General features: G+C 33.6%; 1 protein-coding gene across 5 annotated transcripts in view; it reads right to left on the reverse strand.

Moving 5' to 3' along the window:
* EXOC6 (exocyst complex component 6) overlaps window positions 1–27,628 on the reverse strand; it is a 166,782-nt gene that overhangs the window by 60,987 nt on the left and 78,167 nt on the right. For all 5 annotated transcript variants that reach the window (XM_019739513.2, XM_019739530.2, XM_074339380.1 and 2 more), the window contains exons 15-18: window positions 23,933–24,042; window positions 20,511–20,622; window positions 18,796–18,930; window positions 4,952–5,131 (exon numbers count right to left, since the gene is read on the reverse strand). In XM_019739513.2, the coding sequence (XP_019595072.2) occupies window positions 4,952–5,131; window positions 18,796–18,930; window positions 20,511–20,622; window positions 23,933–24,042 (537 nt within the window). The remainder of the gene's footprint in view (window positions 1–4,951; window positions 5,132–18,795; window positions 18,931–20,510; window positions 20,623–23,932; window positions 24,043–27,628) is intronic.

Genomic DNA, 27,628 nt, shown 5'->3' on the forward strand with positions numbered 1-27,628 from the left:
ACCCGTCAAAAGGAACACTTAAAATGGGAAATACCTTAAAAGGGAAATGGATAGATAGGGAAGTAGATGTAGAGTTTAAAGATCAAATAACATTTAGGGCATATTTCCCTGTCTTGAAAGTAGTTTCTTCTATAGTATTTTAATTTTATTATTGAACATATATATACTCTGATTTATTTCTTGAGTTAATAAAAAGTAGATAATTTTTCTTTGACAATGTGATTTTAAAAGCTACGCTATTTTTAGTGCTGTGCTAGTAACATTTTAACAACAATTCTCTGGGAAAGACGCCTTGATTTGTAAGATTTGCTGATTTCCATGGTCTAACTACTCCCACTATGGCTACAAATGTGATACCACTGAATGAACAGTTGGAAAGAGATGTACCATTTTCTCTCAGTAGGAAGGCATCTATAGTCTTAGACTAAAAGATATTGGGAGGAATGATCCTATTAATAGATGTTCTTCTTATGAACAGCTTTTCAGGCATCTAGTCTCTAAAATGAGATATACTTTTAACCAGATAATGGTTTTCTTGAAAAACGCCCGATCATATTAACATGTAATTACAGAACCCCATGCCAAAGAAACTCATTATTGCTAAAAACCATGTCAGTTTTTTCATTGTTCATCACCACTTCTATTAATGCAAAAAATCAAGTTAATTATATTTGGAAGCAAAAGAAAAATATCTATCTGGAAAAATAAAGTTTTGATATTTAAAATTCAAACAGAGAGCAGATTAGTTTAACACCCCTAGCGTAGTAGCAAATATAAGCACAGAAGATTACGGCTAAAGATAAAACAATAGTTTCTACAAAGTAAGAAATATAAGCACACTGATCATTCAAGATCTATTTATTTCTACTATAAAATATAACCATTTGTTAATATAAATATTTGGATAAATTGGGTCCCTTTAGCAAATTAACGTGAAGAAATTTAAAATTCATTATCATTTACACATACCCCTTAGTGGCTGTAAATCAACAAAATATCTTTATTGAACCAAAAACATGATTAGCATTTATGAAGGAAGGAAATGTTCATTGTTCTTTCTGGAAGCAGACCACTGCTGGGTCTTTAGGCAGTACATTCACAGTAAAATGTTATTGCATTCCATTTGGCAGTCATGAAGAATGATTAGATATGTCTGAGCTGCTCAACCATTTCTTCTATTTATATACATGTAAGTGGTAAATGAATGTTTAATGCTGTTTAAAATTCTTCCACTTTTAAATTTTCTATAAAATCTTATTAAAAAAAAAAAAGAGCTTGAGCTTGCTTCCAAGTTAGGCTTAAAATAGTGTCATAAATAAGTATCATAGAAAAAGATGACTTGTAGAATACATGCCAAAATGTTAACAGTGGTCATCCTTTGACAAAATAACAAATAATTTTTATTTTCTTCTATACTGTATCTTCTAATTGTTAGAGAAAAAAATTATTAGAAACAAGCAATGTCATACATTTGAAAAAGTAAAAACTGCTGATTCTAAGAGTACTAATTTAGGGATAAAATAATAGTTATTTCATATACTAATCAGACTTCACTGGCATTAGCTAGCATCTGACCATTAGCCATTATAAGCACTGCACTCAAGCTATAATAATTATTCAAATAAAAAAGCTTTAAATGTCTGTATAATGCGAACTGTATAGCTAAACAACAAGCTAAAATAAAATGCAGGCATAAATACAAGAAAAAAAGAGAAAATATATTAAAATGAAACGAGTACCATAAAGGATCTTAAAAAAATAACAGGGAAAAAAACAAAACTAACATTTGTTAATAGTACCCATCTTTCACCAAGCACCCTGCCAGACAACTTTTTCACACACTCTTTTAATTAATCCTATGATAGTCCTTTGGGGGAAAAAAATGGCTTATGCTCATTTTGTGAAGGTAAGAGGCTCAGAAAGGTACAGCAAATTGCCAGGATCCCATAGCCAGTAAATTACAAATCTAAAGTTCAAATATAACTCTTTCTAACTCTAGAGCCCATCCTACACACTCCTCATCTCAGCACCCTGGCCCCCAAGAACAATAAAAGATAAATGTGTTTAGCTCTGAGTCAGAAAAAAGTCAAGTTCCTTGAGGCAGATAATATATTTAGCAAGGCATCTTAACATTTTGGGTAATGGGGAAATACCTGTCATTATTATAAATACTGCTTATTTAGCTTTCTGCGAATTCCTATGGCCAGTAGAGAGTTTGGCTTCTCTGCTAGAGCACAGGGAAATGCAGATGAACAGAAAAGTTAATATGAAAGCAGGGAAGTTCTTTACTTTCCCCTGCATAGGCTTGCCCTGGCTGACTCTTAAGAGAAAAGGGTACAGGAAATAACAAACCAATTCTCTCACTGATCCAATCCTGGAGATAGAGGTATTTAAAAGGGACAATATTGGTGATCCTGCAAACATTACAGATTTCTACTGCTACCACCATGTAGTAGAAAAGTGGAAATGACAAACTTCTTTCCCTGGGCTCCATCAAAACCATTATTACCCATTAATTTCTACTGTTCTCCACCTTGTGAGCAGAGAACAAAATTGTATTGGATAAATTATAACTTTTCTGTAATCAGTGGAACTTTTACTGGGTAATGTGGTCAGCAAATGTACAGCATGACTGTCTTTGATCGAGAAAATTTCTTTTGCAACAATGATAGGGACTGATAAAACCTAAATATGCAGGGAAGTAAGAGTGGAGCTTTCAAACTGAAAGTGTTCTGTGTTAGGTACTTTTTAGGATTGGGGTTGAGAGAAACATTTTTACCCCACAGAATCCACTTATCTGTCCAATTATTTGCAGTATTGGCCAATACTATTTGAAAGAGTGACCCTTGGTTTCACAACTCCCGTTGACTCTAACAGCAATGTTTCTGAACACTGCCAAAACGAGCCGCAATACTTAACTCCTCAGGTTTCCAATCAGGATAGCTAGTTCTGCTTACGCTAAATGACTTGGGAGCGAATGTGATAATAAATTATCTTCTGAAGCTTCTTTGAGGGTTAAAGGAGTCTAGAACTGGCCTCTCTCTCTCTCTGGGTCAAAGGGTAACCTGAAACTAATGAATCATTTTTAGCTTAAAACATTTAAATAAAAATGGTAGCTTACATAAAGCCATATGTTGCTTAGAAAATATATACATTTAAGAACATTCAAGTAAAGAACACTGCCTCTGTTTTTTACTTGAAAGAAAACAATTTAGTTGAATATTTTATACAATTTCAGGGTTTCAGAGAATTAATGCACTGTCTTAATATAATTATTAAATCTAGCTAAAATTTACCATAGTCAATAATTTAATATTTTTGCTTGGGAATTATGCTTCTAGTTCATCCCTTAAATAAGAATACACTGTTGTTAGGACCATTTTCTCTTTTATTAACTATGAACTATAATTTTCTTTTTATTTGGTCATGTCATATATTGAATTTGCTGATCTACATTGCATAAAAATGTATTTCCTTTAAAAAAAAAACCCATGTTAGATAACATAAAAATTCAAAATGGTATAAGAAGACTCATCTGAAACTATACAAAATATCGTAATAGATTAGATGAGTGATTTAGTTAGGCCAGAAGTCTCTCTCAATGTCACCAGAATATGTCCTATGAGAAAGTAGGATTTCCCTCCAGATGACAGCCTCCGGAGATGAGGCATTTACCCCAAACATTTAACATATAACCTCTCTCAGTTCTACCACAGTTATGCACAAAATTCTTACCCATCACGTGGTGCCAACCCATGAAGCAGACATTGCAACATAAAAACATGATGTGTATATCTGTGTACATGTGTGTGCACATGCACATGTTTATTACTGAGGATTGGTTTTGGCTGAAAGCATGGAAATTTTACTGACAAAATGAATTCAAATGAATTCAACAAGTATTTAATGTGTATTATATGAGCACTTTTTAAGAAATTAGTTGAATATAAAAATTAAATATATACAGTTTCCGTTTTTCAACTCAAGTACAGAAGTTAGGAATACATCATCCCTGGGTAAGTTTCTAAAAGTTCTTTGAAACAAATTCACCATTACAAACTATTCACCATTACAAATTCACCATTACAAATTAAGAAATTCTTCTATTTATTTTTTAGCAACACCTTCCTTCAACTATTCTAATCGGCCCTTTGGAGCAGCTCCTGATGAGCAAAGAGAGTAACATTTCTTTTTTCATCTTAAACAAGGGAGATGGTTGGAGTCAGTTGGGGAGGCTCCAGATTAAATACTTTATTTTTATGTTGAGCTTATTTTATGAAATAAAAAGATCAATAAAATTTTTCCTATTTTATTTATACAAAAACTACTCCATGTTTTAACCATAGTTCTGTTACTTCTGAATATACCTAATAACAGCATGTTCATTCCACCATAATTGCTTTAGTCTTTGCACTCCTTGTCTGAAGAATCCAGTGTTTCTGCCTTTACACTCAAATGTCCCTGCCAGACTTTGTTTTTCTTTAATGTTTCATCATTATATTGTTCAAGATGTAGATGTACTATGACTATATATCGGCATAGAACAATGCTATTTTACTTTTAATCTCTTGCCTAAAAATATCCAATAATTTCTTGGCCTTTTCTAACTGGAAAAGCCATTAATTATATAGACTTTTATAAAAACTACTCCTATTAGAGTTTATTTCTCTTTAAGTCTATACTGTCAATTTCATGATTTTATTTTGGTTTTGATGGGAAGAGAGTTGTTGGTATTGGTTAAAATACCAATGATTAAAAAGTAAAACAAATGAAAAGTTCAAATAATTGACTAAGTTATGATTCTTTACAAATTAATTTATAATAATGGGAAAGGATATATTCAAGCTAAGTAGTTGATTTAAACAAGTAACCCTCAAACTAAAACTAAATTCTAAAATATACTTTAGTAAGCAAAATTATAATATAATTTTTGAAAATGTTTTATACTTACAGGCAAATGCGTAAACACTTGAAAAATGCTTCTCAAAAAATTAATAAGATCCATTAAATAACCACTTGCTCTTCCATCTGGCTCAGACATCGTCCAGTCATAATCAGCAAGCTGAACAAATTCATCAATTTTTTGATTAAGTTTGGTATATATTTCTCCTTCTGCAGCGTGTCGAGCATCCTGACAGGACAAAATAACAACAAACAGAAACAGTTAGAGAAGCAGACAATAAAACAAGTTTTCTTAAAATTCTACATTTTATTTTATATTTTTCTAATACTTCAGTCATTTTCTAATGTTTTAGTCATTTATTCAAAGTCCAAGAAAACTGTTTGTATTTTGGCTGGCAGTACTCTTATTTATCTGACTGGACATCATTTTGTTTTTTTCCAACCTTGCTATCACCTTTATCTTTAAGGTAGGATAATTTATGAGTTACTCGTTATGAATTGTTCTCACAGTTTTAAAACCCTTAAGAGAAACAGAAGTAGAAAAACAGAAGTCAAGAATGCAAAAGAGCACCCCCATCCATTGACTCACTAAGGGAAATTAAGTTGGACTATAACAGAAGACATGGAATAGTTACTGGTGTTTTAAGTTGAACATGCAGAGAGCGAGAGAGTGAGAGAGAGAGAAATAACTTCTCAGAAGAGGAGAAAAGAAATGAAGGTAGTGATACAAAAATAGAAAAATAAGGATCTCCAAACATTCTGTCCTCCATAAAAGCAACAAGAAAACTAGCAAAATTGTCAAAATCTACTTTCCCAAAACTCTGAAAATTAACACAAAACTTACAGCAATCCAGGCAGCATTTATTAAATACACTTTAACAGCTGACTCTTGGTAAGAAAAGAAGCTTTGTGACATTTTAATGTGCCTTATTTCCATTCTCCCTCCCCTGCTCCAGCTCTTTGGTACCCTTAAAAATCAACACCCCACACCTGTGATGAAAACCAGAAGTTTCTCAGCCATCAAAGTGGCAGAATGGGGTTGGAGCTCCTTCAAAGCCACATTCCCAGAGAATTATCATATTTGACCTATTTGGTCGTTCCCTGGAAGATCCCACTTGCAGGGATGCCTTTCTATAACCTAAATTGGGGCTTGTCCAGTGCAGAAAGCCTTTTCCCTGAAAGCCATTTGTTGAAAACAGTTAGAGGCAACTGTTTAACAACACAGATGCCTTAGGCGGTGAATAATAGGACACACAATAGACTAATCAAAAAGCTTAAATGAAAAAACTGAGGATCGAAATGTCAATAGACGGCTTTGAAAAGCTGACATATTCCTGGGACTCTAGAAGGCTATGTGCATGTGTAGGGCTGTGCACATGCTCAGGAAAGACCTGAGAAGGCTGTAAGCTCTCATCTATGGCTGACCTTGAAGCAGGAAGTAAAGGCTAAAAGCAGAGTTGTCAAATGCCTGACTTTTGAAGCATGCTCCAACACACACAAAGAGGTCCTCAGCAAAGACTGGGGGATGTATTTGTTCCAGTCTTTTAAGGAAATCTGTGTCCAGTCATTAGTTGGCCACTAATCTAACCAAGCAGAGACTTCAGTGGCCACACATAACAAAGAATTCAGGCTTTATAGAATTAATTCAGAAAAGTAACGAAAAAAGCAAACCATCACCAAGAAAAAAACAAACCTTGGGAAGAGGGGATAATCTGATTTCCTGAGTTGTCACATACTATTTTAATGTCCAGTTTTCAACAAAATTTCGTCACACAAGGAAATTACAAGTCATACAAGGAAATGACCCATACACAGAAAAACAAAAAGCCATCAATAGAAACTGTCCCTGAGGAAGCCCAGATATTGGACTCATAAGACTTTAAATCAGTTATTTAAAATATGTTCAAAGAACTAAAGTAAACTATATCTAAAGAAATAAACAAAAATATGAAAACAATGCCTCCAATATACAGAATATAAAGAGATAGAAATTAAAAAAAGAAAAAATAAATTCTGTAGTTGAAAAGTACAATAAATAAATAAAAAATCACTACAGGGGTTCAACAGCAGATTTGAGCAGGCAGAAGACAAAGGAGATATGATCAACAATATAAACAAATTACACCTAACAGACATCTATAGAACACCCTACTCAACAACAGCAGACCATTATTTTCAAGTGAACATGGGACACTATCCAGAACAGAGCATGTTAGGCCACAAAAAAAGCCTTAAAAGGAATGAAATCATACAAAGTATGTTCTCCAACCACAATGGAATGAAATTAGAAATTAGTAACAGAAGGATATTTGAAAAGTTCACAAATATATAGAAATTAAACAATAGACTCCAATAAGTAGCCAATGAGTCACAGAAGAAATCATGATCAAAATCAGAAAATATTTTTGAGATAAATGAAAACAAGAACACAACATCAAAACTTATGGGACGTAAAGAAAACAGTGCTTAGAGAAATTTATAGCTACACCAGCCTATATTATAAAAAAAGAAAGATCTCAAATCAATAATCTAAACTTCCACCTTAAGAAACCAGAAAAAAAAAGTTGTGGGTTCTCACTCATTCAAACAGCAACACTGGGGAACTGAAGACTAGACATTGTGGCCTTTGGAACCAAGGCAAAAGATTTTCATGCTGATGCTTTTCTTTAAAAACAAAAAAATTACATAGACATGGAGAGGAAGCATCTTCAAAGTTAAAACTAGAACAATCTTTGCCCTTTTCTCAGGTTTTTTTGGACTGCACAAGCCCCCAGAATTCTCTGTACCACCTTAAGGAGGGTACAGCAGACCATCCTGGCCAGCAAGAGCTTGAGAGCTAGATTTAATCTGATGAGGGTTGGCAATGTGATATTTCTGGCAAAACTAATAAATAGGTATCTATTTAGATTCTTACCTTGACTAAGAAGAGATCTGAGTATCACCATTTATTAGTCACATATTACATTTGAATACAACGTAATATATAATGTACATCAAGTCTAGGAGGAAGAGCACTATAAAGACACTGAGATGAGTAAAACAGCTCCCACCCTCAAGGATCTCACAATCCAAGGAGAGATACACTATAACAAAACATGACTAGTGCTATATTAGAGGTTTAACAAAGCATCTTGAGTAAACAAAGGAGGAAATAATTACTACTTATCTGATAAAAAGCTTTGTGGAGGGGATGTCATTTGAGTTATAACTTTAAAAATATATAATTAGGAACTCTTACTTAGTTAGGTATTTTGGTTTATGTGCCTTAAGAAATTTTCAAAAGAATAGTGTAAGAGAAGGTAAACATGATTAATCAAAATACTATATACCCCATTTCACATTTCAATGCTTTGTTTTTTGGCTCCCTCTCCAATTTTCACATTGTCTAACTACTGACTACTCAGCCAGATTGGGCTGAGGAAAACCAACTACTGCTACCGTATTTGCATGCCTGCCTTCACAGTAGGATTGGAACAGGAATTCCAAGAAAGATTTTTCTTCTCTCTCCACTCAGAGGTCTAACACAAATGTGACACAGAAAATAAAAACTTTCAACAGTGTCTCTCTTCAACTACAGAAGAAAAGTAAACACTACTTTAGATAGAAAAGGAATTTAAGATAATGTTAATGCTATTAACTGAAATGTTAATGAAGCATTAAATATGGCAGTAGCAAAATCAGTTCTGACTCAAAATAAAGTTATTTATAGCAACTTAAGCTATTAGTGTTTCTCTATTAAAATTTCTAATGCAATGCAAATCTCCTCAGAAAAATCTTAAGACTGAGACGCTGAACATTAGTGTTTAGTAATTACTGACCAGCCACTATAAATTGGGCACTCTCAGTAATGTAGGTACAAAACATCCACTAAAATGTAAACAACATGAAGGCAGGAAGTTTGTGTCTGTTTTTGCTCACTGATGAATACCAAGCACCTAGAACAGTGCTTTCAACAGAGTAGGTAATAGATGAGTATGTGTTAAAATTTTTTTAAAAAATCATTACTGTCTTAAAGAAGTTTATAACCTAGCTGGGACAGAAAAGTACCACAAATAAAATAATCATAGAATGAATAAATATTAACTTAGTATTGAGTACATGTATAGTAAATATGTAGCAAAAAAGGAGATATGTGGGCTGAAAAGGTTTATATCACTTGCTGTTCCAGTTACTATTGTTACTAACAAACAATCCCCAAATCTTAGCAGCTTAAAATAACACAGGCATTTCATTACGCTTTCAGGTTCTATGGGTTAGGAATGCAGACAAGGAACCGTGGGGATGACTTTGTTCCACTATATCTGAGACCTCAGATGGAAATGAGACTCAACAGCTGGGAATTAGAATCGTCTGGAGGGTTTTTCCCTCACATGTCTGGCACCTGAGATGGGCAGCCTCTCCATATGGCTTGGCTTCCTCACAGCATGGTAGCTACACGGTACCTGGACTTCTTACTTGGCAGAGCAGGCCTCGAAGCATGTGTGTTTCATGCTTGCAATAAGGTGGAAGTCACATTGCCTTTTTTGTCCTAGCCTCAGTGTACTCTACTGGTTAATGCAGTCCCAAGCCTGCCTAGATTCAAGGGGAGGGGACACAGATCCCCACTTCTCACTGAGTAGAGTCAAGGAATCTGTGGTCATTTTAAAAATCACTATCCTGCTAATAATGAACAATGGAGAAGTGGCCCATAAAGAATATATAGGCCAGGGGGTTGAGAAAATGGGAAAGGGTTTGATTTCCACAATTTCACTTATCTTTATATCTCAAGCAAATTACTTAACTTGTGTAAATCTTAGTTTTCTCATCTATGAAAAGAGACTCATCATCACTATCACTGTCTCAGAGGGCTGATTTGAGCATTACACAAGCTTTTATAATTAATGTAAAGTAGTCTAACAGTACTGGGCACCCAGTAGACGCTCAAAAAAATAGTCTTTTCCTTACACCCACTGGTGTTGGGTACCTAATAGTGCTGAATAATGTTTATTAAGTGAACTATATGGGAAATTAGTATATCAGAATCACAAGCCATCCAAATTGCCCAAGTTAGCTTAGCTTCCTGTAGTTATTTGCATGAAAGGGAGAAAAAAATTGGGTATCAAACATTCACAGAATGATTTTTTAAACATGAAGCAGGAGTGAAACAGAAAAGGGGATCATATTTAATGTGCATTAGACAGTAATATCTCTGTCTCTTTACCCCCCTAACAGCATTAGAGGTACCTAAGTGGTCAAATGCTTATGGCCATCACACACCACAATGATGCCACTTATGTACCAAATTCTCAAAGAAATAGAAAAATATAAAAATCATTTATTTACCACTTTGCATTTTGGCCTAGTGTTCACCAGTCTGCTCTATTTCTGTCTCACTCCTGACTGAATCTAAGCAGATGAATGTAGGCCACTACAGAAATGAAGTTAGACTGCAACTTCAAAAGGCGGCCAAACCAGGGAGGCCTAAAGCTCAGAACTGCATACTCACCATTATACTCATGTCCTGTCTATCAACCCACGTCCTTTCTATCACCAGGCAAAGAAAATTTGGAGTCTGATTGCTCTTATTCTCTACTACATTTCCTATCTGCACTTGGGCTGCGATATATGATTTCTCTTGCTTTTCTGGGACACCTCTAACATAGGCAGGAAAGGAAAGAGATGCCGAATAAAAATTTAAAAACCAGTATCAGACTTTAGTCTTCCAATCTCACAGAGCTAAAATACTTGATGGAACTTGAAATATTTTTAAAAATAACTATTCTTTTAAATTCCTAATTTAAATTCACCTTTAAGAATCAATGGTATACTTCTTAATTCTCCTTTTTATATAGAATTTTGTTAAAATTAAATAAAGAAGATATAATTTATGATTGTCCTGGATTTTTCAAAGCAGTATGAGACAATTAAAACATTAACCAGAAGCTGAGATAGGGAGAAGGACCAAATAGCTAGAAATTTGGAAGTGATGAGGGAAAACAAACACTACTTATCTGAAGGAAGAAAAATTATAAAAATGATTATGATGAGACCATTCACAATATAGTCAAATGAATCAGAGTTTAGAATGATTTAAAATCCAGCTTCTGGATTATCTGGGATAGATGTAAGTGATTCTAAATTAAATAATTTTATAATTCTCAAATTACCTAAATTATCCCCTTTTCCTTTTTAAAAGGTGCTACATTTTTACCTTTCCAGTTTTCAAGGGCTTTGGTACCTCAAAAGTGATAAAGAATGGTTAGGGACTTTGTAACAGCATCTGCCACTTCTTAGGTAATCTAAGTTGTTTGTCATCGGGTTTGCAAATCATCTGATATAAATAGCTTTTTAAAGTAGTCCTCAACTATTTCCTTCCCTATTCTATTTCTGCTTTCTACCACTTTATAAGAGGTGCTTGTTATAATTAACTGATTACTGATGCTAAATTACAGAAAAACAGAAAGCTGAATACTTTCATGCATCCATGGGGATTGAGGTAGTCTATAAATTTTTTTGAACTGAAAAATGCTTTTGCTTTTTCTGTTAGCTGTTATGGTTTTGGCAAAGTAGAACCCCTATATAACTGACCTAATTATTTATTCTAGTCAATAAATATTTAAGTTTTTAATTTTCTCTGATCTACCTTTTAGGGCTTTATGTAATTCAAATATATTAAACCAGCTGCAAGCATAAAACTGCTTTATGCAGCCCTCTCTAATGGGGGAAGAAAAGAGGAGAAGTTGGTGGTAACAGGCAACAAAAGAAAGAAATGTTACATGCATTGCTTTTAAAAATGACAAGAAATTATACAAAGGAACACTTCATCAATAACAGAAAAGCATGTAAATAATCAGAAGTTGAAATGCAATTAATCAGTCAAGAATATTGCAAGTGTGCTAGCAATGCAATAATAAATCAACTTTATATATGCAAAATAAAAAAATTATAATTTAAATGAGAAATTTTAAAAATTCCTAATACCTTACTAATAGCTTACTAGTTTTAAATATATTCAGTTTATGAATGTATATCTTTACTACTAAAAGTTAAATAAATGTACATTTTATTTTACTCATATAGTAACACCTCAGTTATTCAGAGGTTACATATAGTCAATAACCAAGAAGGAAGCCAAAAAAAGTCACTGAGTAGCGAAAAGTGGTATCATACTTCATGTACCAACAAATAAGTTGTAGTAGATCCTATGATAGAATACTATACTAAATTGAAAATAAACGACAGCTACATGCAACATAAATGAAAGAAATATCACAAATCATGTTGAGTGAAAGTTAGACACAAAAAAATGCACTCTTATGATTCCACATAAATAGAGTTCAAAAACAGACAAACGTGCTGTTAAAAGGGTAAAGGGGGTCAAATATATGGTGATGGAAAGGGAACTGACTCTGGGTGGTGAACACACAATGTGATATAGAGATGATGTATTATGGAATTGTACTCTTGAAACCTATGTAATTTTACTAACCATTGTCACCACAATAAATTTTAATTAAAATAAATTAAGTATTGAGAGGAAGAAGAGATAAGGGAGGCTTCTACAATGCTACTAATGCTTTATTTCTTGACCTCGTAATTCCATAGGTGAGTTCATTCTTTTCAGTTTAAATAGAATTTATTTTTTAGAGTAGTTTTAGGTTCACAGCAAAATTGAGGGAAAGGTACAGAAATAACCCATATACCACCTGCCCCCACATTTGCACAGTCTCCTCCACTATCAAAATGCCGCACCTGAGTGGTACATTTGCTACAATTGATGAACTTACATCATTATCATCCAAAGTCCATAGTTTACATTAGGGTTCACTCTTGGTGTTGTACATGCTATGGGTTTGGACAAACGTGTAATGATATGCATCCATCATTATGGTATCATAGAGTAGTGTCACTGCCCTAAAAATCCTCTGTTCTCCATCTATTCATCTCTCTCCCACCCCCAACCCATGGCAACCACTATCCTTTTACTGTCTCCATATTTGCTTTTTCCAGGATATCACATAATTGGAATCATACAATATGTAGACTTTTCAGATTGGCTTCTTTCATTTAGTACTATGTCATTTAAAGTTCCTCCACATCTTTTCATGGCTTCATAGCTCATTGCTTTTCAGTGCTGAATAACATTCCATTGTTTGAATGCCCCAGTTTAACCATTCATTTACTGAGGACCATCTTGGTTGTTTACAAGTGTTGGCAATTAGGATTAAAGCTGTTTTAAACTTACACGTGCAGATTTTTGTGTGGACACAAGTGTTCAATTCACCTGTGTAAATAACAAGGAGTGTAATTGCTAGATTGCATGGTAAGAGTATGTTTAGTTTTATAAGAAATTCTTAAACTGTCTTCCAAAGTGGCTGCACCATTTTACATTCCCACCAGCAATGAATAAGAATCCCTGTTACCAGCATTTGGTGGTGTCAGTGTTTTGGATTTTGGCCATTCTAATAGGTGTGCAGTGGTATTTCACTGTTAATTTGCAATTCCCTAATAATATATGAGGAGGAACATCTTTTCATTCATACACACACACACACAAAAACACACACACACATATTTATTTATAGTTGACATTCAATCCTATTCTACTTCAGCCCCAGGTGTACAGCGCAGTGGTCAGGTATCCACACAGTCCATGAAGTGATCCCCCTGATAAGTTCAATACCTCCATCAATCTACTTTTAATCTTTATATTAAAAGTGGGTTTTATAAACAACATGTAGTTGGGTCTTGTTTTACTGACCCATTCTAACAACTTATCTTTCAATTGTTCTTTTTAGACCATTGATGTTTAAAGTAATTATCGATATATTGTTTTTCTCTTAACACTTTAAATATTTCATTCCATTCTCTTCTTGCTTGCATGGCTAAGAGAATTAGATATAATTCTTATCTTTGTTACTCTAGGTAAAGTGTTTTTTCCTCTGGTTTCTTTCAGGATTTTATCTTTATCTTTAATTTTCTGCAGTTTGAATATGATATGCCTAGGTGTAGCTATTTTGGCATTTATCCTGTGTCCTCTAATCTTTCTGGATCCATGGTTTAAATGTCTGACATTAATTTGGGAAAATTCTCAGTCACCGTATCAAATATTGCTTCTGTTCCTTTGTCTCTTTTCTCTCCTTTTAATATCCCCACTGCATGTATGTTATACCTTCTGTAGTTGTCTCACAATTGTTGAATATTCTGTGTAGATTTTTTTCAGTGTTTTTTTTCCCCTCTGCTTTTCTGTTTTAGAAGTTTCAGTTGACATATCCCCAAGCTCAGAAATTCTTTCCTCAACCGTGTGCAGTCTACTAATGAGTCCATCAAAAGCATTCTTCATTTTTGTTACAGGGTTTTGATCTCTAGCACTTCTTTTTTAGTGTTTCTTAGATTTTCCACCTCTCTGCTTACGTTACGCATCTGTAATTTCATGCTGTCTATTTTATCTATTAAAACCCTCAGCATATTAATCATAGCTTTTTTTTTTAATTCATTGTCTGATAATTCCAATATTTCTGACATATCTGAATCTGGTTCTAATAGTTACTCTATCTCTTCTAACTGTGTTTTTTCCTTTTAGTCTGTCTTGTAATTTTTTTCTTGATAGCCAGACATGATTTACTAGGTGAAAAGAACTGCAGTAAACAGGCCTTTAGAAATGCATGGGGGGAAGTAAGGCATGGGGGGAAGGAAAGTGTACTACAGTCCTACGATTAGACCTCAGTTTTTAAGTAAGACTTCGCACCTCGATGGCGAAACTCACAAGTGCTTCTCATTTTCACTCCTTAGGTGGAGCAGGATGCTGGGATTGGGTATTTCCCTTCCCCCAATTTGGTTAGGCGCTGATAAAACCCCAATAGTTTAGGAATTGGTAAATAGTTTGTTTTGAGATTAGTTTTTGTTGAGAAGCATAGAATACTTAAAGAACAAAATGCTCTGGCATATTTCAAATGCTTCCTTTCCCTTCCTGGAAGCACAAGAGGATTATTTTTCCCCTCCAATCTTCATTGGGAACACCTGGTAGGGCTCTACGAAGTAAAGCTCACAAAAGTGTGCATGCACCACCATGATTGGGTCTCCCTGGAGTTTTAACTTTCAGACTTATCCACACTAAGTCTCCAGCACTTCATCAAGTACAGTTCAGGTTTACTGTAGTGGTTCCTGCAGAGGTTTCTGCTCCATTAAGTTGTGATTTTCTGTATTTGCCTAACTGTTTCTCCAAATTTGGGTGTAGTGGTTTGCCCTATGATCTCACTTCTCTGACAAATCAAAGAGTTGATGTTTTTTCAGTTTTCTCAGCTTTTTACTTGTCAGGACAAAGTGAAAACTTCCAAGTTCTTCACATACCAGATTAGAAAGGAAAGTTTTTGTTCACTTTTTAATAATTAATGGAGCTATATATGTATAATCCATACATTTATAAATTATGCATATTTATATATGTATGTTACACTTCAAAAAAAAAAAAGGGTATTTTAAAAGTCCATTTACTATGCCCTTGCTCCAAAGGAAGAGAATTTCAAGACCTTAATCAAAGACAACTTATCACTATCACTTTAGCCATAATCCTAAAAAAACTTCATTACATACGAGTAGTCATCAACAGATTAAAAAAAGGCAAACTAGAAAAAAAATCACAAGTATATTCCTTCTAGGCATTTACAGATATAATCACTGCCAGGACTCTAAAGGAAAGAACTCTTCAGAGTGGCAGATTAGAAAAGCTCCAGGGAGCAAAATTAAAGAGCTCTGATGCCAAAGAAGAACTGGGTCATTTCCCTACTATACAGATTAAAAAGGGAATGGTATACCCATTTTGCCCTCTATTCTTATGCAAATCTTTTCAGTTAGAAGTCTTATATTAGCTTCAAGTAGCTCTCAGTGTGGGTCCAGGTTAATTTCAAAAAGCTGAGCTACTGCTTGAGGGCAGGAACTACTTACTTTCCTTTTTTGTTTTACTCACAGATTTAGCAAAATGAAAGGCACAGGCTAACAAGATAGTCTATATAGTTCATAAAATAAATATGATAAAAATCAAGCACTTTGTGTGTGCACATGTGCTTTTTACAGGGGAAGCAAAAGGAGGTGTGGATGAAAGGATCCTGTAAGTGCTTATTTCCATAATCATTAAGCAACTAAATAGAAATATGTTTGGTAGAGTCACTGGACTGAAAAGAATTAGGCTAAGAGGTTAACTAAGCGATCCATACTAATGTCTGTAATCAAGACTAGTTTAATCATCTCTGTGAAAGAAGCAACAGACTGACTACTCATAAGGAATGGAAATGCCCCCAATTTCCCTCAGTAATTCACTTTAATATTGATTTAACAATTCTTGATGTTGAATTGCTTCACCTCATAGTTTACAACAAATTCCTTTTGAAACAGACCAAAGGTAGAACTGAAGAATACTTAACTTTCATAGACTGAGCTTGAAACAGCTCTTGTTCTCATATCATAAAGGGTTTCCTGAATTCTATGTGAAAATAAAACAAAAAACAAACAACAATAAAAAAAAAAAAAAAACTATTTATAAAGGCTGAACTTGATTTTCTGATTTCCAAGAAAATCCAAGAGGTATTTTATGGCAGTTGTAGTTTCAACTAAATATCTGCTACTTAAGGGATCAATGGAATGATGGACCATAATTAACATTTCTAAACATTCCTTCCTAACAAGCAGATTTTGAAAAGTGTAATTCCAAGATCCATTAGTCAAAGAGCATCATGTTCCAGTATCTTTGGCTAAGTTATAACTGATAAGAAAATTTTGTGAATATCCGTAGCTGCACCAGATGTCAAGGCAATTCACGTTTTAATCAGAGTACAGAGTAAGCCTATTAAATTTAATGTCAACAGTTAAATATGCTTACAATTCCAGTCTTAGTAAATCCCTTCTTGACAGCATATGAGTAACACATGGACATAAGGACAGAGAGCAATAAAGAAAAGGAAGAGAGATTGTATAAAATCTAATATAAAAGCAAAGAATCAATTTGTCCTGGAATAAATAAGTGTCCAAAAACTTGTAAAGTTTCCTATGTTATGGTATTTATCATACCATATTATCAAATGTCTTTTTATCGTTTTTTCTCCTATGAGCTTCTTGAGGGAAGAAATATATTTTTATATTCTCAGCACCTAATAGAGTGCTCAGAGCATAGATGAAGTACAACAAATGGAACTGTGGTTAAGTAAGTATCCCCTTTAATCCTCATAACAATGTGTAAGGTAGATAATATATTGCTGGTTTTATAGATAACAAAATTGGGAATCATTAAAATTAAAGAATGTGCCAAAGTCACATAGCAGTCTAACTCCAGACTATATGCCCTTAATTACTGTACAATACTATCTGGATAAATAATGCCTGTTTTGTCCAGCTTCTGTCTCACTTTTAATAACTAATTTTTATCATTCTGCTCACTCAGCTATTATTTGTATTTGTGCCTTCTGTATCAGGATGACCACATGAGCTCAAGAATCACCAGAGGAGTATAAGATTTGGGGGCCAGGCAGATAATTTTAGGAATCAAGGGTCATTTCTGGACTTTCAAAGTCTAGTTACTGTTAATACTAAGTTAATTTCTAAATACAAGTATACTGAATTTTTAAAGTGTAAATGATTATACTATACTTTTAGGAGATAAGCTGGGTAATTTATAAGAAACATAGCAAGAGTAGGAAGATGAGAGTTCTTTTTAATAGAAAACTTAGAAAGGGCTATGAGGTTAAACTAGCAAGCCTATTTTACAAATAAGGGTTCAGTAAGTGGTTTATATTTGTTTAGCAAAATATTCAATGTAAAACTATTTATATATTACTACACTATGCCAATGTCTCGTCTATATGACCCTAAATCAATTAAGTAATAGAAGTTTATAAAACAAATCTATGAAATTATTTAATCTTCCATTCTGCTTAAAACAACCATTAATTAATCTTTTAGTATATCCTATGGTAGTATATAAACAGAAATCTTTCTGTTCAGATAAAAGTAGGACTTTAATAACATGTAATAAGATGATATTTTTCTTCAGATCAGAGTCAGAAAAGATGTAAAGCAAATCTTACACTTACCTAATTCATCCTACATTTTTAATTTCCAAACACGTACACGTATACACATTACATAAAAGTTAATTATTGAACTGTGAGACATTAATAGAAATCCAATGAGACTAATTCAGTACTACTGTAAGTCTTCAAAACATGAACAAAATGTAATAAAGCTGTAGAAAATCAATAGTTTCCTCCATTTAAATAAGATGTTTAAAATGTCAAAATGGAATTGACATTTATCTGCTCATTGCTGACAATGATTACCTCTAATTTTCAACTGTTAGGAATATAATGGAATCACGTATATAATAAAAATTGTCTTTAATTTTGTTTGTTTAATTTTTACATTTATGTTTTTTTAAATCACTTTATTTTTTTATATTAATTTCAGGTGTACAAAACCTCATAATGATTTGACATTTACACCCCTCACAAAGTGACAGTCCCCCAAGTCTACTACCCCTCTGACATTGTATACAGCTCTTACAATACCACTGACTATATTCCCTATGCTGTACTTTACAATCTGAATATACAGATAAAGATATCTATCTGTATAATATGTCTATATATATATTTAATTATAGTTGACATTCAATATCATTCTACTTCAGCTTCAGGTATACAGCACATTGGTCAGGCATCTACATAATCTATTAAGTGATCCCCCTGATAAGTCCAGGACCCATCTGGCACCTTACATGATCTTTACAACATTATTGATTATATTCCCCGTGACTACTTTGTGACTACCAATTTGTATTTTCTAATCCCTTCACCTTTGTCTTCAATTTTTAAAAGTTTGTTTATGGTGATTGAAATAAAAACTTTCGGTCAGATTTTTACATACCTTAAAAGTCGAAAGTCCATAAAGTCTTGTGGTATGAACAGTTTCTTGAGAAATATTTGTAATGTTAGTTATAAAGTCCTCAAGGTATTTGCATGCTTGTTCCAGGTGTGTTGTGTTTATTATGATTTGCACGAGCTAGAAAATACAAAATATATTCGGTAAAATGCATGCAACATGTACACAGAGCCATTTGCTTTTTTTAAAATAGGATTATTACTTCCCATAATTGTATCATTTCTGCATAATTATAGCATTACAGGATACAACTGGTTATGTGATTTCAAAAGCCTGCTACAAATATTGTTTATGACTGCTATCATTTTTTAAAAAATAACCAAGGTCTAACTAACTACAAGTTATTTTAAAGTAACTTTTCAAAGTAGTTTTTCAAATTTTATATATTGATCAAGTAAAAAAATAAGTATTTTCATTTTTTACTATGGTCTGGCCATCATAAATCTACATATATGTTCCAACACCTTCAACTATAGTAATTACTCCTGATCTGTAGGGGATACGCTCCAACACCACCAGTGGATTCCTGAAACTGTGAATCGTACTTAACCCTATATATACTGTTTTTTCCTATACATATATACCTGTGATAAAGTTTAACATAAATTAGGCACAGAAGAGATTAACATCAATAACTAATAATAAAATAGATCAAAACAATATGCTGTAATAAAAGTTACGTGTATGTGGTCATTTGTTTCAGGGGATCCCTTGCTGAAGTCTTGTACAGGCTCAATGCTTTCTGATACAACATGCTGTCAATCGAAACATTTTTTGTTCATGTCTTTCACCCACAAATGTAATGCCTTTTCCATCTTAACTTATCACGCACTGTGCCTTAACTTCTTGCTATTTGAGATGTGACAGCAAAACTAGCACAAATTTCCTTTTCCCTTTTCACAATTTCACAGATAGAAGATTGGTTCTTACCATAGAGCTTAGCAACCTCAGCACACGACTTTTTTCTTTCCTCATTAATTTGAGAACTTTCACCTTTTCGCTTCAAGGTGCACTTTACAGCTTCTCTTTGTCAGATCTAAATTGCCAGCATCACTACTCTTGCACTTGGGTGCCATTATTAAGTAAAATAAAGGTGATTTGAACACAAGAAGTGCGATACCACAACAGTTTTTCTGATAAATGAGACAGCTACAAAGTGACTAAACAGGCAGGTAGTGTGGACAGTGTGGACACGTAAAACAAAGGGATGATTCACATCCCGGGTGGAATGGTGAGGGACCGTGCGAGATTTCATCATGCTACTCAGAACAGTGCACAATTTAAAACTTATAAATTGTTTACTCAATTGTTTATTTCTGGAATTTTCCATTTAATATTTTTGGACTACAGTTGACCACAGGCAGGTAACTGAAACCGTGAAATGGGGAGACCACTACCACTACCGTGTTTCCCCGAAAATAAGACCTAGCCGGACCATCAGCTCTAATGCATCTTTTGGAGCAAAAATTAATGTAAGACCTGGCTAGGTCTTATTTTCGGGAAAACACGGTATATGTACTAGTCTCCAAGTAAAAACTGTTTTCCCTCACATTGCTTGAATTTACACTGATGTTTCCTTATTTTTTAAACAAATCCACTTCTATTAATAAATTTAAAATAGAAAGCTAGTTTTACAGGATGATGTTCAGTTAATTTATAACAATTGTTTCATATAATGAAACACTTAGCTATAAACCTACCTCTGTCAAACCTATATGAGGTTTTCTAATAAGGTTCAGTAAACAGCTATTCAAAGTTCTGGTCAGCAGCAGATTTGTAGATTTTCTAAGCATATCATCTATTTCTGTTGAGCTAAAAACAAAAGTTGATATTATTAAGCTTTCAACCAGGGTATAGTTAGCTTCCTGAATTATTTAATACAATTTAGTAAAATTATTTGATCCACCTCATTCCTTTGTATCTTTAAAAAAACTACATCCACCAACATTTATTAAATCACAAATTTCAATACAATTTAATTTCACAAAAGGGACATTTTCAATAAAGTAAAATATTCATTTATGGCATAATTTAAATGTATTCAATTTACATTACAGTAAAACCATCGGGATACTTAGTATAAGGAAATAAAATTATTCTTAAATTATGATTCCATTGTGGAACAGTCACTTTCAAAGATATTTCATATGCAACTATAGCTAAAATTACTGTTAAAATGCAAATTGCTCTGAGCTCTTTCCAGATATAATTAATTACTAGATTTAATTTTAACCTAAGATATCCATTTCCACTGAGATTTTTAAGAGATTCAAAGAAATATATTTAATTACCTTACACTAGTTTTAATCTGGTTTAAAAAATATCTATGATATTTCTTAATATCGTAAAGATTTCTAGGTTAACACTGAAAAGCTTGTTATTTTCTCCTAACCAGTAGGCTTTCGAATTAAGTAAATAGTGATTTCTTGTATATAGCTTCATTATCGAAACAGTTAAGCTGTCATTAAACCAAGTTTTCTCAGTCTCAGCACTACTGACATTTTAGGCTAGATAATTCTTCGTTGTGGGGCTGTCCTGGGCATTAAAAGACATTTGGCAGCATCCCTGGCCTGTACCCACTAGATGCAAATAGCAGCCCTCCTCTTAGCTGTGAGGCCAAATGTCTCTAGACATTGTCAAATGTACCCCAGGGGGCAATATTCCAGTTGAGAACCACTGCCTTAAACATAGGCTAGAATTTTAGCACCACATTACTTTTTATTTTATTAAAATGTTACTCTTAAAAAAATCTATAAAGCACAAATATTTACTAGTTTATATTTATTTTTTTTAAATACAAATAAAGCAAGATTTGACGAAACACAGGTACTTCTCACTACTATAATGTTTTCCATTTTAATGCAGGCACTTTTTTCAATTTCTGCCAACCTTAATTCTGACAGATCTGAGGAGAGTATTTCCCTCTGATTCTTTATATCTAAAAATCAAGACTTCCCAGGGAATATGTATACTACCAGCTTTAGGGTTATTGGCATCAAACTCTCAGAAAACTCTTTCTAATATGTCAGTAGTGTCCCTTGAACAAGCAACGTATGAGTAAAAGGAGGTGGTTGCCAACTCCTTTGGTTTCTTTTCTGAAACACTCAAATTATGCTTAAAGACACCCTGTATAACATCGTTCTCAGATGAAATATTTGCAAATGAAAGGGAAAAATAGATAATCTATGTATCATAATAGATGTCTTCTGTTTAATTTCCCTGAAATTCCTTGAAATGCCGAGTCATTAATTTCCCTGAAATGCTGAGTCAATGTATACTTTTTATTCCACAAGTAAAAGCAGAGAAAGAAAACCTATCAGTATCTGTGCCAGCAAAATGTACCTGACAATGACCAGTATTTCCCCCTTGAGGTTTTCATCCTAACTGAGCAATTTTTTGCCTTACCCCCTTGTCCTTTGAGCCTGTAATTTGTACTCTTCCTAATTTTTAAAGAACATTTCATAGTAATTGACTCTTACTATGTAACAAAACTCCTAAAATATTTTACAGTTTAACCTCTTATGCAAACTGAAAAGTTCTTAAAGATCATATTAAGTCTAAATGTTTCCTCCACAACCAAATAATTGAAACTTTGGCATCTCTTCATGAAGTAACTTTATTCTCTGGCCCTGCTTTTATTCATATATAAAAAGAAACCCAAACATTTGTACTATAAGAGCTCTGAAGTATCTTCTAGTCCTAAAAATCAAATCCAAAATATGTTTAAACATAATAAAAGACCTTTAAACTCAGAAAGTGATTTTGCCATATCTCTTTAATGACAAACAAAGCAACTCTAATTACTCAATTTTAGGGCACAGATGTAAATTCTTTAAATAAAAATATATGTCAGAAAAGCTGATAATCTAGAATAAATTTAGATTTACATAATTTTAAATTAATATGTTGTCTCTGCATTCTGAATTGTTTATTACTCTCAAAATGAAAACAGCCAATGAATTTAGTAAAGCCTAACTTTTTTAAAAAAGGTAAGCATAAAAGCCTTGTGAATGAATAACTCATGGTTATAAGGAGTTAATTAGAACTCTTAATATTTGTATTGAACAAAAGTGACAGATACTTTTATCAAAGAAGGAAAATTTTGACAATGTTTTCTGCTGTAGCATTAGTACACAGCATTTACCTTTTAGAATGCTAGGAGGTCATATACAGAAAGAGTCCGAACTGAGGTGGCAATTCTAGCTCTAGTAAGTTATTAGGGAGGCTTTAAGGAAAAGTATACATAATATGATGACCAATGACTTTTATAGTTGGTGTTATAAATGCAGTAAAAAATATCAAATAACTAGAGAGCCTCTGTCTCTCCTCTGTAAATAAAAGTTAATTCCGAACTGCTAAATTTCTACATTTTCCATAGTTTAACAATATCTTAATTAGATATCAGTCCTATTTTTCAAGAATCAACATTCAGATCAGGTAACAAAAAATACTTGTGAGGACATGCAAATTGTATATTTTACCAAGTTAGAAAACATTAAAGTAACTTATATTTAAGGAAAAGCTGAGAAGGATCAATGTTATAGATCCAGGATTGCAGTTTCAAGAATAATTCTCAAATGTAACATTGAGGCAAATCGTAGGATGACTGTTAAATAGAGATTTCTTGTTTCTCCCTTTTACTTGAGTATGTTTACCTCAAAATAATAGATGAATGCATGAATCACTGTTTTCAAAGATGACTATAACTAGAATCTATTTGAGAGTATATAAACAAAGTCACGTCCACCCAAGTGTAAGTAAAATTGTTCTCTATCCCTTAACTTCTTCATCTATAATAATTATTTAATTTCAAGCTCCTAAAACTTCTTGTATATGTTCCTCTTCATTGTGACCACTGATCCTGATTATTTCAGGATCTTTTTCTTGAACCAAGGCCTTCACCTCTTCAATGTGACTACTTTTTTTAACCCTTTCCAATCTATCATCCACATTGAGACCAGAGTAAACTTTCTACAATATAACACTAACCATGTCATTCCTGAGTTAAGAATTCAACAATTCCCCAATACTTACAAATTAAAACACTCCAAGCTCAAATCTTACATCTCGTATTGTAGTACTCCAGCTATGATGAAGATACATTTCTTATTAGTAAACTTACCTCCGGTGTAGTGACTCTGAAAATTTGAGGCTGGCATAAATAAATTCTTTAACTTGAGTGTAAATACGAGGCACTGACTGAGACATGGGGAATTTCTTTGGGAAAGATTGCTGTAGAAAGAAAAAATTGACGTTGTTTTTGCAGTGTTACAAAAAAGATATTCTAATCACCTAAAAGTATAAAAAATTAAATTGATTTCACATTTGAATAGTAAATACCTGCATCTCAAAGTCTACTGCTATATTTCTACATTATTTTTAGATTTTAAAGAACACCAAAATATTTTTTAGGAAAATAATGTGGCAATTTACCTGTTTCTTTAATCATATTGTCAGACTGCAAACAAGCAGTGAAAGCATGTATCAATACCTCTGCAGGTTCCAGTAAGTATCCTGCAGAAGATGCTTAACTGTCTGCTTCTCTGCATCCATAATACAAGAGTCAGGTTGGCCACGAGTCATCAAAGACTCCCTTCACTCACCCTCAATGAAGGTGTGATGCCAATGCAAGTAGGTATCCATTTCATTCCATAACTCCTAGAACACCTGACAACAGCTTTCTGACCCATATACCATCAAACACTGGTATGCAGCCAATGGTTTACAATGTGCTTCTTGGCTAAACTGCTTTATCAGCCAACATCCATTAGCAAATTGTTTCCAAAAAGGTAAACTCTCTCCAAGATTTTTACCAAACGCCCCTTATTTATACTTCATGAAGTCCAATCTACACTTCCATCTTCACATTCATTGCAACCTAGTTGTATCAGTGAAAAGTACCCTCACCAATGTCACCAATGACCTTGTAAATGTTAAATCCAATGGACTTTTCCAGCTCTCATGTTACCCGATTTACTTGCATCTGAAGTATCTGACACAGTTGGCCTCTTCTTACTCCTTAAATGAGCCCTCCTTCCTTGGGATCCAGGCCCCACACTGGTTTTCCTCTTAGTTCTCTGCCTTCTCTGTATCTCTTCTTCTAGCCATCCCTTAATTATTGCTTTGCCTTAGGGTTCTAGCCTATATCTTCTTCTCTTTTTATCACACATACTATCCTTGGATGATCTCATCTACTCTCATGACTTCAATTACCACACAAGTGCTAATATCTCCCAAATCTGCAACTCCAGACCAAATCTTTCTCCTGAAGTCCAAAGCCATCTAAGTACCACTTGGACACCTCCATTTGGTTGTAACACTTAAGCTGCAGTGCCTGTGGCTGCACACCAGTGTTTGATGGTATTTGAGACATGCTCAACAAATCCCAAAGTGAAATTATCATCCCTTCCTTCTAAATCTGTTCCTCTTGTGATTCCTATCTTAGTGAAAGCTACCACTGTCCAAGGCAGAAACTTGGCTATCATAATGGACCCGTCAATCTTCGTCATCTCTCATATGCAAATAATCACCAACTCCTGTTTTTCCTACCTCCTAAACACCTCCCAAATTCCATGGCCATAACTCTCACTCAAGTCACCAACTGCAACAATCACCTAGCTGGTCTCCCTGCCACCAGTCTTACTCTTCTCCAATCCATTTTCCTCCACACGTTAACCAGAGAGATCTTTCTAAAGCGCAAATCTGATTATGTTTTTACTACTTAAAATCCTCTGGTGACTTCTCATAGCTCCCTCAGGACAGAGGCTAAACTCTCTTATTCTCCTTACAAGAGCTAGTCTAGTCTGGCGCTTTCTACTTAATTTCTTGATCTTCATCTCTTGTATTTTATCAACCTTGTACTTTATACTACAGAATTATACCCTTTTTGCATGCTACTTCCTCTATCTTGAGCTGTGCCAACTTCTGTGAATTGTAATTTCCTGGTGTGTTTTTTTTTTAATCTATTCCTTGACTATAAGCTCCTTAACAGCAGAGACTGAAAAACTAGCATGTAGCACAGTGGCTACTATGCAGTAGGTGAGGACAAACATTTGAATGAACAACTGTATTCTTTGGTACCTCCAGCATAAGGAAACTTACAACCAGCTAGTAGTGATAACATTCATAGAGAGCAGTGTCTCTTCAAAACTGTTAGGTTCAACTTTTCCAAATTTAAAGACTCAATTAGGAGCACTATAAAAATTAACTGAAGAGTTGCTATTCTTTAAAATCACCTGATAATAATGTAAATGTTAACTTACATCCAACTTATGCTTTGCAGAATAATGAACCCAATAAATACTATTTGGAAGATATTTCAAATTTAAGAATTTATTTTAATGACATTAAAGACAAGACAGAATATGCGTATGTTCTTAATTTAGCCAAAGGGTTTTAATCAAATTATCACAGCTATCTGCAAAGAAAGACTGATTTTTGCATATATGTTCAGTCTTACTCCTTTCTCATTCATAATTTACACTAAAAATAATTCAAGTTATTTAAAAGACAGTTTTACATCTTTGCTAATAGTTTAAATTGAAAATTATACTTAAATTAGGAAAAAAATTAAATATACATATACACACAACCAAGAGACTGTTCTTAAATAATTCATGGGATTTCCTTTTAAGTTGTCAAATTTAAATTTTCCATGTGGCTTTTACCTTAACAGCAGCTCTTCTTTTTAATGATAAGTAATATATGGAGCAATGAATACAACGCCTAATGAGTTTAATCCTACTACATATTTTGGAAGCATCCTAGAAGCTAAGTCAAACTTCCTTTTAACTGTAAATCGATTTAGAATACTTGAGTGTAATTTCAAGGAACATCATTAGAGATTTAGTTCAACCTCCTCACATGACGGATGAGCCATAAATATACAAATAGGGTAAGTCACTTGTCCATAATAAGCCACAGGCAGAACTGACATGTGAACCCAGAGCAATCCAATGCTCTTTATGGAGACACTGTAGCCTGAACAAACTTTATTACCAATAACCAAAACAAAACAAAATAAAACCAAGCCATGAGATGGAGAATATTCTGGTAATATTTCTTGACAGGGACAACTCTGATTGGAGTTTTAAAAATATGGAATTAGAACATTTATTCTGGTCTTTTGTGTGTATTAGAATACGGCTATTAGGTATATGCAATGGCAGTGTTAACTATAATATGTCACATATTATGTGATTATTACACATAATAAGCTTAGTTTATATACATGAAAATATTACAAAAATTAACAGTCACAATTCACACATTTCACTCAGAATTCACTTTTATTCATTGTGCAGGGATAAAAATGGAGAAAATGACTAAATTATAAAGAGTTGGAAAAATCATAAAGCGTAAGGGGAAAAAAACAAGAATAAAGAGAATGAAAAAAGGTGACAATAACAGGAAATATGGTACCTTTTTCCTATGAGATCTGATTCTACCCAAAGATACTGGATAGGTGTGTGTGTGTGTGTGTGTGTGTGTGTGTGTGTGTGTGTGCAGTCACAGACTACTCTACATGCTGATCTGCTTCTTTTCTCCATCCTGTCTTTTCTTCAGACATCCTAACTCCAAAAATACATATTTCTACTTCAGGAAAATTCTACAGGTGGCTACTGCCTTCATATACCTCTTACTTAATCAAGGTAAACTTTTTGTGGAAGTGTATTTCTAGAAAAAAAAGCCAAAAAATAAGATCTTCCACAATGATGGACATTTCAAAGAAATTCTCCTCTCTTTCCCTAGAATATACTCTTATCCCTATAACCTATTCAACATTTTGTGCATTTAATTCGGAATCCATCCAATGTTA

The sequence above is a fragment of the Rhinolophus sinicus genome, linkage group LG07, assembly GCF_036562045.2.
Source record: "Rhinolophus sinicus isolate RSC01 linkage group LG07, ASM3656204v1, whole genome shotgun sequence".
Lineage (NCBI taxonomy): Eukaryota > Metazoa > Chordata > Mammalia > Chiroptera > Rhinolophidae > Rhinolophus > Rhinolophus sinicus.